We start from the raw sequence: 15,406 nt of genomic DNA, 5'->3' as shown, positions 1-15,406 counted from the left end.
GCAAACTGGGGGTTCACCTCCACCGGGGCTGCAACAGCAGAGAGCGGGCTCACAGAGGATTGGGGTGCAGGAACAAAGTGTGGGTGCAATAGCAAGCTGTGGGTGTAGTGAGGCCATTTCTAGGGGTGTGAGAACAAATTGTGGGTGCAGTGAGGATTGTTTGGGGTTCCACAGTAAGCTTGGGGTGCAGCAATCTGTGGGTGCAGTGAGGATTTTGGGGTGCAGCAATCTGGGTGCAGGGAGGATTTTGGGGTGCAGCAGTCTGGGTGCAGGGAGGATTTTGGGGTGCAGTGAGGTGTTTTGGGGTGCAGCTGTGGGTTCCCTGTATCCTGTGGCAGGCAGGGCTGTCACCATGTATAACACAGTGTGGAATATGGAGCAGGAGGACACAGACTGGAGGGAAGTTATGATGCCTTACTCCACCGAGCTCATCTTTTATATTGAAATGGATCCTCCAGGTATTGCATCATTTAATTTTTTGGGGGGATACTGTATGTTTGGGGGTCACTCCCTGTCTTTGATTTCTTCTCCTTCATTGTGTTAATGTAAAAGGGGGTTAAAGTGGCACCTTATGTCCTGCCATCCAGGGGAGTTTGGGGGGGAGCTGTATCACCCCTTGGTGTTTGGGGGGGGGGGGGGGGGCTGCTGCTGGTTTGAAGGGATCATCTTGTGATGTCAGCTGCAAGGAAAGTCACTCTTCTGTCTGTTTTATGGGAATTTCTGCTGCAGCTTTGTGTCTAATGCCTGGGTTGCCATTCTGTATGGGGCAAACATGATTTCTTGTTGCTAGCCATTGGTAGCCCTGGAGTAGTTAGAACTTGCCCCCATTGGGGCAGTTCAGTTTGAATGCAGTATTCACTTTGTTGCAGCTGGTTTTGGGGGTCATGCCAGCTGCAAAACCCTGGCTTCATTATTGAAAGACTTGCCCCCCTTTTTCTGTTAAAACCCCAATGTTCTCTTCCAGAAAGGGGTGTGACTGGTCTCAGACAGGTTCCCCACCAGTGGATTGGCTTTGCTCTCTTTATTTCTCCATAGTCATAATTGCTATAAATGTTTCATTAAAAATCTTGCCCTACATTTCTGCAAACTGAGAGGAAGCAGGATTACATCATTGCTGGCTTTCTCGATTTCCAGGGCAAAGTATTAGCACTATAACAAGGCTTCAAACTGACTTTCTATATGGTTTATATCCTTTTGTCATACTTTGGGGATTTTTAGTATTGAGCAAATGTCAGGCTTTTTTCTTTCATTTTTTTTTTTTTCCCTTGGAGGGGGAGGGGGGGGGGGTAATTAATATTTCCCTCTATCCCCTTCTCATACCCTAGAATCTTGTGTTCCAGAATGGGGTAATGTTCTATTCAGATATTACAAGTCTTTCCCAAGTAAAAGTGCTGCAGTGTAGCTATTGTACGCAGAATCGTGCAAAATGTATATTCTTTTATTTGCGCACTTCTCTACCTGTATAAAAAATGGCCGAAAAATGCATTTTAGCTTTTGATGTTTTTGGTTTTAAAAATGTCTTGCTCTCCGAAGTCTTTCGTAGCGCCTCACTTCGCCCTTTGTTTCAGCTGAAGATGTTACTGTATTCTAGGAGTCTGTGAATGCGTTGATCGCGTTATTGCATTTTCTTTTCTTAAACATTTTATGCAGATTCAGCTGAATTGTGCAGTCAGGTCATGGGGGCAATGCACTGTAATTGTGTTGCTCTGGAATAGGGGATGTTAAGATATTTCATGGATCTTCTGGGTTCAAGTTGCAAACTCCACTTTTTTTTTTTTTTTTGTCTAACATTTTTAACTGCTTCATGGCTGGTACATTGTTGATCCCTTGGCATTGAGAGGGTTAATGTGCATTCTGCTCCGATGACCGGGTAGAGGTGCAGTTTGTCACCTGGGAGCCTGCACAGGGGTCACGTAGTGGTGTTTCTGGACAGATCACTAGGGATTGAGGGGAATGGACCTGCACAGGCCTTGTTAAATTTGCCAAGGAGTCTAGAAGTGTGTGTGTTCTGTAGACAAAGTGAACCCAGCTTGTGCATTCACATAGCAAGACGTCAACCTTAAATGGCTCTCTATAATTATCCACAAAAGAGCGTTTTATTCCATAGATGTTGGCTACTGTGGATTTTTTTTTTTTTTGGATTTTTTTTCGCACATCATTTTTCATTCCCTGAACATATCCACTCGGTGCACACTGGAGAACAGTATGTTTAGTATGGCGCGTTAACGCCCCCTTTATGGAAAGCTGCTGCCAAATCACCCCAAAAAGTTCAAGAAACTGACCTCTCTAAACATTGGGTGCCGTAGTGGCCGGTCCTTTGTCTTAATGTCCAGATAAATGTATTGCCCCGGAAAGATGCCCATTGTCTTCAATGACATGGTAAGTTTCAAACTTAACCGTGTCACTGCCAGAGGTGGGTGCCCTGTATGGATTTACTTTGTTCCAGCTCTGGTGGTATATTAGTTTTAGGAGTCTGGAGTGAGTTTATGGCTTAAAGAATAAATGCGTTCTTCCAGCTGGTAGACCCACTACTGTGGCTGTGTTACCTTATTGTGCTATGTGACCCTTCAAGCGTTGGATATACATTTTCCATCCACAGGCCTGTGATTTCCAGAGACGTGCTAGGGATGGGGGTTCCAAATAGAGAGCCCTTCTTTCTTTGCGGCGCACATGTCACTCTTTAAGGGGGCGAACAAAGCATTGTAACGTTGCGCTTTCTTTGACGGCACTGAAGGGGTTAAGTATGCTGCTTTCGCCTGACACACAGACAGACCCAGGCATGCATGATTTACATACAACAGATCCAGAAACTATATATATATATATATATATTAACTATATACAAATCACATGGGAATCTGCCCTACAAATACTTTCATTTAAAAAGTTATTCTGCATAAGAATCCACTGCAAGAAAGTATATATGTACTGCATTATTAATTTGTATGCACTTACTCGCAGGCGTCTAGGAGAAAACCTGATCGTTTTGGATCGGTTATATATTCCTTGAAAATAAATATATTTGAGAAGGTTTAAGATGCATTTTAAATTTGCTCAATTTTAAAAATCTGTTTTTTTTTTTTTGTTTTTTTTTTTAAATTTTTTGGTTTTTTTTTCTCCATCTCCTTCTTTCTGTGAATTATCCAGAGAGCTGATAATGCATCATGAGAAATGTCCTTATCTGGTGCAGATCTCCCAGTTTGTGCTACCTGTTTGTGACTTCATATTTCTCCTCATACATGGAGGATTGTATGTCTGTTCTGGGCAGATGTACAAAATAAAAAAATGAAATCCGAAACGAAGGGGTTTGGGGTGTTAAAATACATAGATCTCCCTTGGCATGATGTAAGGACCTATGTACAAAGCACTTGAAACAATAAATGTCTGCATCACCAGCCTTCAATGTATGTCTGTTCTTAACAGAGTGTTAAACTATGACATTTAAATGGATAGAAAACCATGCTAAGTGCGTCCGATTTAACCCTCTCATTATCTACCTCAATCACTTTGCCAGCTGTGTTTCGACAGCAGGAGTACTCTAACTTTCTGCTTTTTTTTTGTAAATCCAATTCTGTTAGAGCTTTGCTTTATGGCTCTTTGTCTTCTGATTACACATAGTTTATACATTACCCACACCCCTTCTCCCAGCACCAGCTCATTTTTTATTTTTGTTTAACCCGTTAGGTGGAAGAGGAAACTTTCAAATGCTGTACATGCTTATTGCCCGTGAACAATGTTTTTGCACTTTACTGCCCTTCTAACTGTATGTCTGTGAAAGATATACTTTTGTTTCTATTTTACAGGGCATTACACACTTCTACGCATTCAAAAAGTTGCTTTTCATTTAATGGATAAATGCCTGTACTAGTTTTTAGCTGGCATTATCTTTAATTTACAGTCCCAGAGTATTGTGCTAATAGTCTACAAATGTGCCTAAAACCAGCTAGAAGGTATAAATCTCCTGGTATGAAATGTAACCTGTCCCCATAGCCAGCTCCTAACCTACCTGCTGCTCCCCCGCATATCTTCAGCTCAGCGTCAGGAACATGCGATTCCTCTGCAGGGCTCCCATTGGCTGGAGCTCTGTCTCCATTCAGAGATTAGTTTTTGCCAACAGCGTCTGATTTGGGATTTAGAAGAGAAATCAGGCTGGAAGGAGTGGGGCGGGTGCAGGATTAGGGTTACTAACGATCACGCTATAGAATATCCACTTCAGTGCAAATGTGGTGCCTGGCCAAACCTAACTGGGCATCCCCCCAGGAGGGTCCTAATATCTGCATTATCGTTGGTTTCCATTTAAACGTTACAGTAAAACAAGTTTAGGTGTTACTAAGCTAACTTTTACCGTGACTTTAACAGAGCGAGTGTCTGGAAGGGAATACGGAGATACTTATAGCTAGCTGCTTAGCTTTATTGTTGCTGGATTCCTGCCCTGATAGGTTAGGGGCAGTGCACAGGGTCGGATGAAACTGACCAAAGCAGAGACTGTCAATGTTGTAGATCTAACTCGAATTACACTAGCCTGTCCACTAGTCTACCACACTTTATTCCTCTGGAGGGGCTGTGGGGTATATACAGAAATTATATCTTTAAAGCAGTTAAGTATGTTTGTGATCATACAGGATACATAAAGTAACTCTTTATTTATTTAAATTTTTTTGTAGCGTGACCAGTTAAATAGCTGATTCTCTTTTCTTTAAAAAATAACCACGTACTTAAATGCACGCCCCATATTTCTCACTACATTCCCCGTTCTACTTAGCCAGTCTTTAGGCTCTGAGTTGTATAGTGCGAAGGTTTTTTTTTTTTTATTTGTGTGCCCTTAAACTTATTTTTCTATAAAGTCCTTTCTTTGTACACCAACAGTCCTTAATGTGCAGTAGACCTTGAGTAAGTACGTGTGCCCATTACTCCAAACATGTGGTTAAACGGTTTTCGCTCCAGAAATATGAAATGGTTTTTGAAGGAAATGCCTCGCTGGCCAAATTAATTTTAAGTCTGAATATTTAAACAAAACCTTAGTTTGCACCTAGAAATAGTCACTGAAAGACTCACAGGAGCAAACCGTATCCAAAACAGGTGGCAAGGAGGCATTTTACACTCTTATTCTGTCTCTCTGCTTTAATGCATTTTACAATCTGGTAAAGCAATGGGCATCTTCTGATTCGATGTATTCTTCTTTGCTCACTTGTGAGAACTCACATAAGCTGAAGGGATTTACCTGGTAGTTTTATTACTTTTAGTAGCTGGTTACATTCATGAGGGTGTTGTGGTGTCTGGCTTTTTTTGAGGGGGGGGGGGCGCGCGCGTGCTATGTATTAAACAAAGAAGTCTTATTTGTCATCTTCTCCTTTTTCAGCGCTTCCTCCAAAACCACCCAAATCAATGACCCCGGAGTCTACAAATGAAAGCAAGGACTCCCCTTCACCTCTGCAGGATGCGGAGTGGTACTGGGGCGATATCTCAAGGTAATGACAAATAATTAGCTTATCTTACGTCTGTTCTGGTGCTATGCTTTATTTCTATAGCTTGTGTTCTCCCAGCCATAAAATGCTGAGTAAGCATTGTCTGCTTGCAATTAATATTTAATGTGAGATGGTGGGGGGGGCATTGAATTTGACTTCTAGTGACCTGAGAATAGCATTCCACTAATACTGATGGCTGGCAAGTTTTTTTCTGATTCTGTGATCATGATGGTACTAGGAGGCCTTAGTTTTATTTTTTTGAAAAAAATTTTTTAGTGCCCACTACCCATTCCCCTATTGACATCTGGGTCAAACAGGCTGGTAATAGGTGGTGTGTGTCTTTCTGTATTGTTTCTCTGATCACAGGCAAGTAGACTAAAGTTTTAGGCCAGTATGTAATAATTTCAGTGCTGTATTTATCATTCCCAAATAGGTTTAAAAATAAATAAATACAAATATAAATATATATTAAAGTTGGGCCCGCATAAAGAGAAAACAATATCCTTTTACTGAAAGTGTGTGTTTTTAGTGATATCCTGGTACATTCATAGTCTCAATAGATGCCTTGATGCCGCTGTAGTCTCATGCCTCCTATGTTGGTTAAATCTTCACTGTAGAATGCAAAACTATTCAATGTTTAGTAAGCTTTATTGGACAAATGAAGTTTTCTGAAGATTTGGAAAGCCAGCTCAAATTATGAGTCTAGGTTTCACAACCTGTCATAGTACACAGCTGCCTAGTTACATAGAAATGGCATGAACTGTATATTTACACAGTATCAATAAAGGAAAAGGAATGCCCCAATTTTAAGAATTTTATTCTAAGAATCAATTTATGCTTTTAAATGTCCCCTCCAAATGCTTTAATAGAATGACCCTTTCATCAAGCATTGAAAGGTAGTACATACTTGTCACCTACCTGTAGTATGGCAGGATCCTTCAACAACATACATGCACCTTGGGTCAGGCCATGTCTGAAAAGCATCTTCCCTTTCAAACTTGGTGAGAGGATCATTATATTAAAAACGTGTTGAGGTGACAGTTGGTCTTTAAGTATTTAGGCTAAAATATACACAGACATGTTTAGTGAGTTAACACAGGAGTTTGTTCATTGAGCTGTAGCAATAGACTTTAGCTATAAAATGTTTTGAAGTGATAAGTCGTAGCTTGTTTAAAATGAATTTGGGTTGTTTTCTTTTTCCAAAAAGGGAAGAGGTAAATGATAAGCTGCGTGATATGCCGGATGGGTCTTTCCTAGTTCGAGATGCATCAACCAAAGTGCAAGGAGACTACACTTTGACCCTAAGGTAAGTGCTCAGAATATATAGGGTTTTGTATTTTTTAATTTATTAAAAAAATGGCTTCGAACATGATTAGAAAGATGCATGTGATCATTTTGTTCAAGATGACTAGCTGTGATGAAACCTTCCTATTCAGAGAATATTTTATTGCTCAGATATGCTTATTCTAATGCATTGCGTATTTGTGAAAGAGAGCAAGATTTCCTTCAGCAGGAACTTTTCTAAATCTAAGTTTGTTTCCCAAAAACTATCCACATGAGAAAGGAAGTCCTTTTTTTACTCTGCTAGTAAATGTATAGATTCTAGAAATGGCAAATCTTGTCTTTTATAAAGTTGTGCTCTGTACAGTCTGAAATGTTCAAGAAAACACACAGAATATAATATGAGCAAAGACTATACTATGGAAACAGACTTCTAATACATTTTATATTCTTGGTAAGTTTATAGCTCTTATGAAAACTGATGGTCTTTGTACTCTTAATAGTAACCGTAAAAGATTACTAACCAGAGTTAAGTGCGCCCCCACCACCCCAGTGCCATCTCTTCTTGAATGTTGGCCAGAGTTAGCTGGTGCTTTACACATTTGTGATTTTGGCAGACAATACTAAAGTTTGGCTGGTGCACAGAACATTTCAACGTTTTTGCAGATTCATTTTTTTTTTTACAAACTTATTCAAACTCTAGAGTGCAATAACCTCAATCCCACGCTAGATGCCTTTTGTACTCTGATGGCACTTGATTGTATAAGCATCCTTAATATTGCTGCCTGCTGTTGTAAGACTCGGTGAATCAGAATGGGGGTGTGCTCCTGTCTGTGGTACTGATAGATTTTAAGGTCCTGCAGAAATAAAGGCGTTTCTACTCATTCCTGTTTGCATAGAGTGTGTGTAATTTACCTTGGAAAGTTTAAAGGGACACTATAGTCACCTGAACAACTTTAGCTCAATGAAGCAGTTTTGGTGTATAGAACATGCCCCTGCAGCCTCACTGCTCAATCCTCTGCCATTTAGGAGTTAAATCCCTTTGTTTATGAACCCTAGTCACTCCTCCCTGCATGTGACTTGCACTGCCTTCCATAAACACTTCCCGTAAAGAGCCCTATTTAGGCTTTCTTTATTGCAAGTTCTGTTTAATTTAGATTTTCTTATCCCCTGCTATGTTAATAGCTTGCTAAACCCTGCAAGAGCCTCCTGTATGTGATTAAAGTTCAATTTAGAGATTGAGATACAATTATTTAGGGTAAATTACATCTGTTTGAAAGTGAAACCAGTTTTTTTTTCCCATGCAGGCTCTGTCAATCATAGCCAGGGGAGGTGTGGCTAGGGCTGCATAAACAGAAACAAAGTGATTTAACTCCTAAATGACAGTGAATTGAGCAGTGAAATTGCAGGGGAATGATCTATACACTAAAACTGCTTTATTTAGCTAAAGTAATTTAGGTGACTATAGTGTTCCTTTAAATGCCATAACCACTCACTATCATCCCATGTTAAATCAAGCAAATATCTTCTTGGTAAACCTTGAAAGTATCAAATTGACCTTCTCATAATATTTGTATGTTTTTAATTTTTTCAATTTTTTTTTTTTTTTAGGAAAGGTGGCAACAACAAATTGATAAAGATATACCACCAGGATGGCAAATATGGCTTCTCCGATCCTTTAACCTTTAACTCTGTTGTGGAGTTGATTACACATTATAGACATGAATCCCTAGCCCAGTACAATCCTAAACTGGATGTAAAGTTGCTGTATCCAGTGTCGAGACATCAACAGGTGAGACATTAGACAATAGTTTTCCTAAAATTGCTTAAAGTTCTGCTTTGTGTGAAGACTTCTCCAAAATAAACTTGGCTTATGTTAAACAAGGGGGGACCCTTCTGAACAAGTATAAAATCTAAGTCCTAATGGATTTATAAGGTCAGGTGATCATGGATTATGTAGAATGATGGAGGTAATAGCTGGGCTTTTTAACTGGATCCTATAGGGCACAAGTAGGAAGAGAGTAAGCTTCCTGTAAATAAATCTGTCCCCAGTAGCATTGGTTAATTTGAGTGCAGTGGTTAAAGTACAGAATAAATGCACAAAACTAGTTTTAGACAAATGGATAGACTGAGCTTCTTTCGGAGAGAGCTATGGCTCTGGTGTTCTGTGTCTGGGGATGGGATTTAGATGTTTGTGCATATCCTTTTGAGCTTGTTGTGTTTTTTATTTTATTACAATTTATTTATTTTAAATTTTAATTACATATAGGACCAGCTAATTAAAGAGGATAACATTGAGGCTGTGGGGAAAAAACTTCAAGAGTACCATGACCAATACCAGGATAAAAGCAAAGAATATGACAGATTGTATGAGGAGTATACAAGGACATCGCAGGTATCTGGACTAATAACACTTTATGTTCAGAGAGGGTTCCCCCCATCTTAAATATATTGTGGATTTATTAAAGGAACACCCCTGGCACAGTGGCCACTACAACACGCATGTTTGTGGTTATGGTGCATGGAGTCTTTCTTTAAATGGTGACTTGAGTAAAACCATATGTAGCTCTATCCTATAGTCAGACCTTACAAGTTACTTGCCACTGCATGCTCACCAGGAATGTTTCTACTTGCCAGGGCTGAATTTTCACTTTTTTAGTGGTTGTTAGGGAACTACCTTTTTTTTTTTTTTTTTTTTTTTTTCCTCCTCCTTTTTAACATAGAAAATATTCCTAATTCCAGGAAAAAAAAGTTAGTTTAATAATTTGCTGGAACTTTTTTTTTTTTAAATCTGTTTCATGGGGCCGTGCACTTTAACCTGAAATGGTGATCTTCTCTTACAGGACATCCAGATGAAGAGGACTGCCATTGAAGCTTTTAAGGAAACAATTGAAATATTTGAAGAGCAATGTCGTACCCAAGAAAGACATAGTAAAGAGCATATGGAACGATTCCGCAGAGAGGGCAACGAGAAAGAAATTGAAAAGTAATTACAGATACTGTCATCAGCATTATTGTCCTCTGATTCCTCTACAATCTGTTCTACCACATAATGAAATGCATTGTATAGTTTATGGCTTTTTGTTTTGGCTACTGATATTTTGAATCCAGGTTCAAAATTCTGTTTTGGGGTTTGAGGGTTTTTCCCCTTTTAACTAGTTTTATTTCACTTTAGGCTAACGATAAACTATGAAAAGCTACAATTTCGCTTGGGAGAAGTGCATGAAAGCAAACTGCGCTTGGAAGAAGACGTGAAGCTGAAGGCCTTGGACAACAGGGAAATCGACAAGAAAATGAACAGCATAAAGCCTGATCTTATTCAGCTGCGGAAACTAAGAGATCAGTACCTTGTGTGAGTTTTATTTGTTTACATATCCAGGTCTATTGAGAGCAGAGGGTAGAATTATCACCCTATAGTGTCCCTTTATAATTTCTAATACTGTGCATGTGAGCCGTGCTAGCCCATGGACACTGTCTATGTAGAATGCTGCATGTTGAAAATGAGCTTGTGAATCTGGGGTTTGTTTCCCATAACGATCTGCAGTGTCAGACTGTATTGCACTGGCTTGTGTGAAGGATAAAATGATTCCTGTGGTGATCAAATCATTGGTCTGTGCAGCGCCGTTTCGAACGCTCACACAGCTGTGGGTTGTTTATTTTGTCCCGGACTTTAACAAGCATGGAGCCTAGAAAGTGAATTTAGCTTTTAGATTTCTCCTTCCTAACTGCATCTGTGTATCTGACACTGAAGTAATTACTTCAATACAGTTGCCCCTTTGTCACTTTATAAAACTCTGATTTCAAAAGGAATGTTTATAAAGTGACAAGGTTGCACCATTCCAGCTGTCAGACAGCCAGAAAGATGCTCTTCTTGATTGATTTTGTTCCCCAGCACCAGGCTGTGCTTCTCATAGACTGCTGTGCATGCACCCTGTAACTTCCAGTGCATCTGAGAGCATTGGATTGGCTGGGAAATCATCACTAACCTAAAACAATTGCAGCACTTCATTCATTTTATATATTCATTTCCTAGGAAGACGTTGGCACGTAACAATAAACCTGTTGTGATAGGTGTTGCTAAACTGCCCATGTGTTCTGTCTAAAATATAATTATGTTGATTTTTATCAACTCACACTTGTTTTATCTTTACAGATGGCTTAATCACAAAGGAGTGAGGCAGAAGCGAATAAATGACTGGCTAGGAATGAAGAATGAAAATATTGATGAGTGAGTGCCCTTGCCATTATCTATTTTAATGGCCCTCATCCAACTCACTTATTTTTAAGGGATGATTGCCAAGCTTAGTTACTAACTGAAGTGTTTAATAGTGTGTGCATGTATGTATAGATTTATGTCCTCCGTGCCAGCTTGGCAGTAACCAGTGTTCTGTAAATTTGTTGGAGAAATGATCATGAATGCATGGATTATTGATATTTTTAAAGTGCCAACAAATTCCAGTCTTGTACAATTGGGTAAAATAGACAGCACAGTATAGACAAACTAATACATACAGAAGGAATGGAGGATCCTGCCCATGTACTGACCTAGCATTTACAGCCTTTTTTATAAAGTGCTTAGCTAGACAATCTTTTGGTTATAATGACTTGAGACAGGAGGGAGCAGGGCAGGACTTGTGACAGTAAGGGCCAAGGTGCCTTTAAGTGCATTTTTAGACTGCTCAGATGTGACTGAGGAGGCAATTGGGGAAGATGACAATCACCTGGAAAGGACGCTACAAAGGGATATTGCTTGGTGAGAATGGAGGTGTTTGCTTAAAGTGGATATATTGTGAAATGTATCTAGATGAGAGGATGAATGCTCTCACCTGCATTGCTTCCTGCAGATCTCATGAAAATACTATAGTAGTCAATCTGCAATCTTGTAAATGTCTAAGATGGTTGTGTTGAGGGAGTGGGATCAGCAAAGTAAACTATATACATTTTTTTTATTTTTTTTTTGCAAATGAGTAAATTGCCTAAAAATCCTTTTACTGGTACATCTAACAATTATTTTTTTGTTCAATCCAGTATCTATTTTTCAAACGAGGAAGATAATCTACCACACTATGACGAGAAGACATGGCTTGTGGGTGACCTCAATCGTACACAAGCCGAAGAATTACTTTGTGGAAAACCAGATGGGGCATTCTTAATCCGAGAAAGCAGCAAGAAGGGGTGCTATGCATGTTCTGTTGTGTAAGTCTTTGTCTAACTTTACAGTTTGTATCTCTAGCATTTCCTATGCTGACAACTTGTGTTTTAAAGTTGGCTTGCTGGTAGTGGATCTTAACCCTTTAAGACCGGAGGGCGTACAATTACGTCCTTTTTAAATCGTCTCTAAACGCCGCCGGGCTTAATTGTACGCCCTCTGTTTTTTTTGTTTTTTTTACTTACCCGGTCGCTGGCGATCCCACGCCGGCGATCACGGTTGGGGGGGACTCCCAGGGAGCCCCCCGCGGCACGTCCGCCCTCCAGCAGCCCCCCCGGCCATGTGAGAGTGAGGACCTCACAATCACATGGCCGGGATAGCTGGCTCAGGCATTGCCAGCAGGGGGACTAACTGTAATGACAGTTAGTCCCCCTGCTGGTTGAAATTAAATCGGTGTAAAAAATAATTTATATACTTGGAGCGTGTGTGTCTCAAATTACACGTAGACTGATACTGATTAAATATATATAATATAAAAAAAATATGTACATAAAAAATTATTAAAAATAAATAATTAAATATATAGATGTGTTATTTCGTTCTAACTGTATTGTGATATTATATATGTATCAAAATACACGTAGAACGAAATGTGTATCTATATACGTATATACCTATATATAAATAAAAATATTTAAAAAAAATTATATATAATTTTTTTTTTTATATTCTACACATATGCTTGACAACCCATGCCGAAAGTATAGGTAATTTAAAAAACCCTATAACTTTCCAAGACACCATAAAACATGCATTTGCATTTTTCACGCACAAACAGCACTTACACGGACAATATTATTGCTGCAATACTTTTTACTGTTTTGAAACACAAATATTTGTGTTCAGCGAAGTCTCCCGAGTACAACAAATATAAGGCTTGTGTTTCATTTTTTTCACATTAAAATTCGCCAGATTGGTTACGTTGCCTTTGTGACCCTATGGTAGCCCAAGAATGAAAATTACCCCTAATGATGGCATACCATTTGCAATAGTAGACAACCCAAGGTATTGCAAATGGGGTATGTCCAGTCTTTTTTAGTAGCCACTTAGTCACAAACACTGGCCAAAATTGGCGTTTTTTGCATTTTTCACACACAAACAAATACGAACGCTAACTTTGGCCAGTGTTTGTGACCACATGGCTACTAAAAAAGACTGGACATACCCAATTTGCAATACCTTGGGTTGTCTACTATTGCAAATTGTATGCCATTATGGGTGTAAATTTAATTCCTGGGCTACTATACAGTCTCAAAGGCAACGTAACCAATCTGGCAAATTTCAATTTCAAATGTAACGTGCTATATTTGACCCTGTAACTTCCCAAAACACCATAAAACCTGTACATAGGGGGTACTGTTTTACACGTGAGACTTTGCTGAATACATTTCTTATTTTCTCACACTTTTTTCATATTAAATTATGTTTCATAGCTAAATATTTGATATTAAATGAAAACCATGTTTCCCCTGAATAAAATGATATATAATAAGGGGGGGTGCATTTAATATGAAAGAGGTGAATTACGGTTGGACAGACATATAGCGCAAATGCCAGGTTTTGTTTTGTTCACAACTTGTACATTTGGCTCAGTCCTTAAGGGGTTAAATGGTTTGCTAATGTTTTTATAAAGTGGACCAGTCACTACTGCCAGCAGACTTATAAATGTAAAATATGTATATATCCTTTATTTTCTAGTGACATACAAACATTTGTATACAGCGGTAACAGACCACTTCCTTTATGGCAGATGCCCTTTCTCACATGAGTATGTCTTAAACACTTCAATGCTTTTTTTAAAACATGATGCTTTACTATTTTTATTTTCTCTTTTCTTCTTTTCAGGGCTGATGGGGATGTTAAGCACTGTGTCATTTACAGTACATCTAGGGGCTATGGGTTTGCAGAGCCATACAATCTGTACAGCACACTTAAAGAATTAGTCCTTCATTACCAGCAGACATCCCTTGTACAGCACAATGATTCCCTAAACGTCAGGCTCGCCTATCCAGTCTACGCACAAATGCCCTCCTTCTGCAGATAAATCCTCAGAACTGAGACTGCAAAGTTGGATATTTGGGATATTTTCTACAGTTTTTATTAGAACTAAGAGGGCATTCTTTCTACTTAGACTGCTTGTTTTGCACAAGAAGTGAATTTGTGAATGTGAATCGAAGTGGCCTAGGAGCAAAATGGCAACTTAACATGAGATGTCCTGGTGCTGCCTACGGTTCAGCCGTGCTCTTGCACCCTTTCATTTGGTGCAGTAAGCGAAAACTGACAACTGGGAGAGAATTTTGGCAGACTCCTCCAGGGCAAATTGTAATCTATTGTGATGTCGGTACCATTTTTCCAGACATTGAATCCTCTATGAGAGGTGTTTGCAATGTCGTTTAAACACCGCAGCATCAGGCGGCTAAAGAGATTTTTCACCACTGCAGTTTTCTCTTCAGCTGAACTTCCAATCCAATGGCTTGAGATATATATTGAAAGGTAGCATGATGTTTGGTGGTGAATATAAGAAGACCAAAGGATTCTTGGGGGAAAAGATTCACTTTTATTTCCTGGAAGAAAAACCAGAAAAAAACAAGAATTAAAAAACAAAAAAAAAAAACCTACTAACAAAGTTGCTTTATTTTATTTCAACAGTAAACGTTTTGGCTTCCATAGCACTAACTCTTCACATGAGGAAATCTTCGTTTTAACCAAATCCAACCCACCAACATTTTGTTCGTTGCTGGATTAAGCACTTATGTGGGGAAACTGAGCTGGCATCTGCACATTTCTACACCAAAACTTGAAATTTGAAAAAACAAATACTGAAAACTTGGGTGGTTTGACAACACTAATCTGTCAACATGTCCATAATATTTTGCCCCATTGTAACTTTTTATTTTAGTGTTTTTTTGTTTTTGTTCCCCTCCAAAGTTTTATTGGAAATGGACACTCTGCTTTGGAATGTAAACTGATAGCGAGGAGCTGGTGCTCCATTGTTTGTGATTTTATTTGTTAAGGAAGCAAAGCTTAACTAGTGGGGGTGTTTGGTTTTTGTTTTTGATTTATACCATGTCCGATAAGGGTGCAAATCGGTGCTTCTAGATGGCTTGTTATACCAAAAAAAACAGCATCGCATTCAACTATTTCTGAACAATGTTACCCATGTGTTCATGGTTTTCACAGCAATACAACTTCCATGCCAGGATTAGCAGAACATATGTGATCCATTTTTTTTTTTTTTTGCTTTTGAAATCTTAGGACTACAGGGCAAAAAAAGCTTAAAATAGACTATAAAACTGGTTTTAGTGTCCTGTGCCTTTATCAGTCAGGACTCCGTTTCAACTTAACAATCATTTTAAATAACTAAAGATATTGTGTGAAAACAGATTTAGTAATACAATCTTTGTGTGCCATAAAACATTTGTTGCACACATTTTGGATTATCTGCTGCCAT

At 39.0% G+C, this 15,406-nt stretch overlaps 1 protein-coding gene across 1 annotated transcript; it reads left to right on the top strand.

Moving 5' to 3' along the window:
- Positions 1-323: 323 nt before the first annotated feature.
- PIK3R3 (phosphoinositide-3-kinase regulatory subunit 3) lies at positions 324-14,065 on the top strand. The gene is made up of 10 exons (XM_063427735.1): positions 324-458; positions 5,360-5,468; positions 6,673-6,771; positions 8,358-8,538; positions 9,016-9,141; positions 9,590-9,732; positions 9,922-10,098; positions 10,900-10,974; positions 11,775-11,942; positions 13,801-14,065. The coding sequence occupies exons 1-10, from the start codon at positions 353-355 to the stop codon at positions 13,997-13,999; spliced, it is 1,383 nt and encodes a 460-aa protein (XP_063283805.1). The 5' UTR covers positions 324-352; the 3' UTR covers positions 14,000-14,065.
- The last annotated feature ends 1,341 nt before the right edge of the window (positions 14,066-15,406 follow it).

This window comes from Pelobates fuscus, chromosome 7 (assembly GCF_036172605.1).
Source record: "Pelobates fuscus isolate aPelFus1 chromosome 7, aPelFus1.pri, whole genome shotgun sequence".
Lineage (NCBI taxonomy): Eukaryota > Metazoa > Chordata > Amphibia > Anura > Pelobatidae > Pelobates > Pelobates fuscus.
This window is presented reverse-complemented; position numbering and strand designations above follow the sequence as displayed.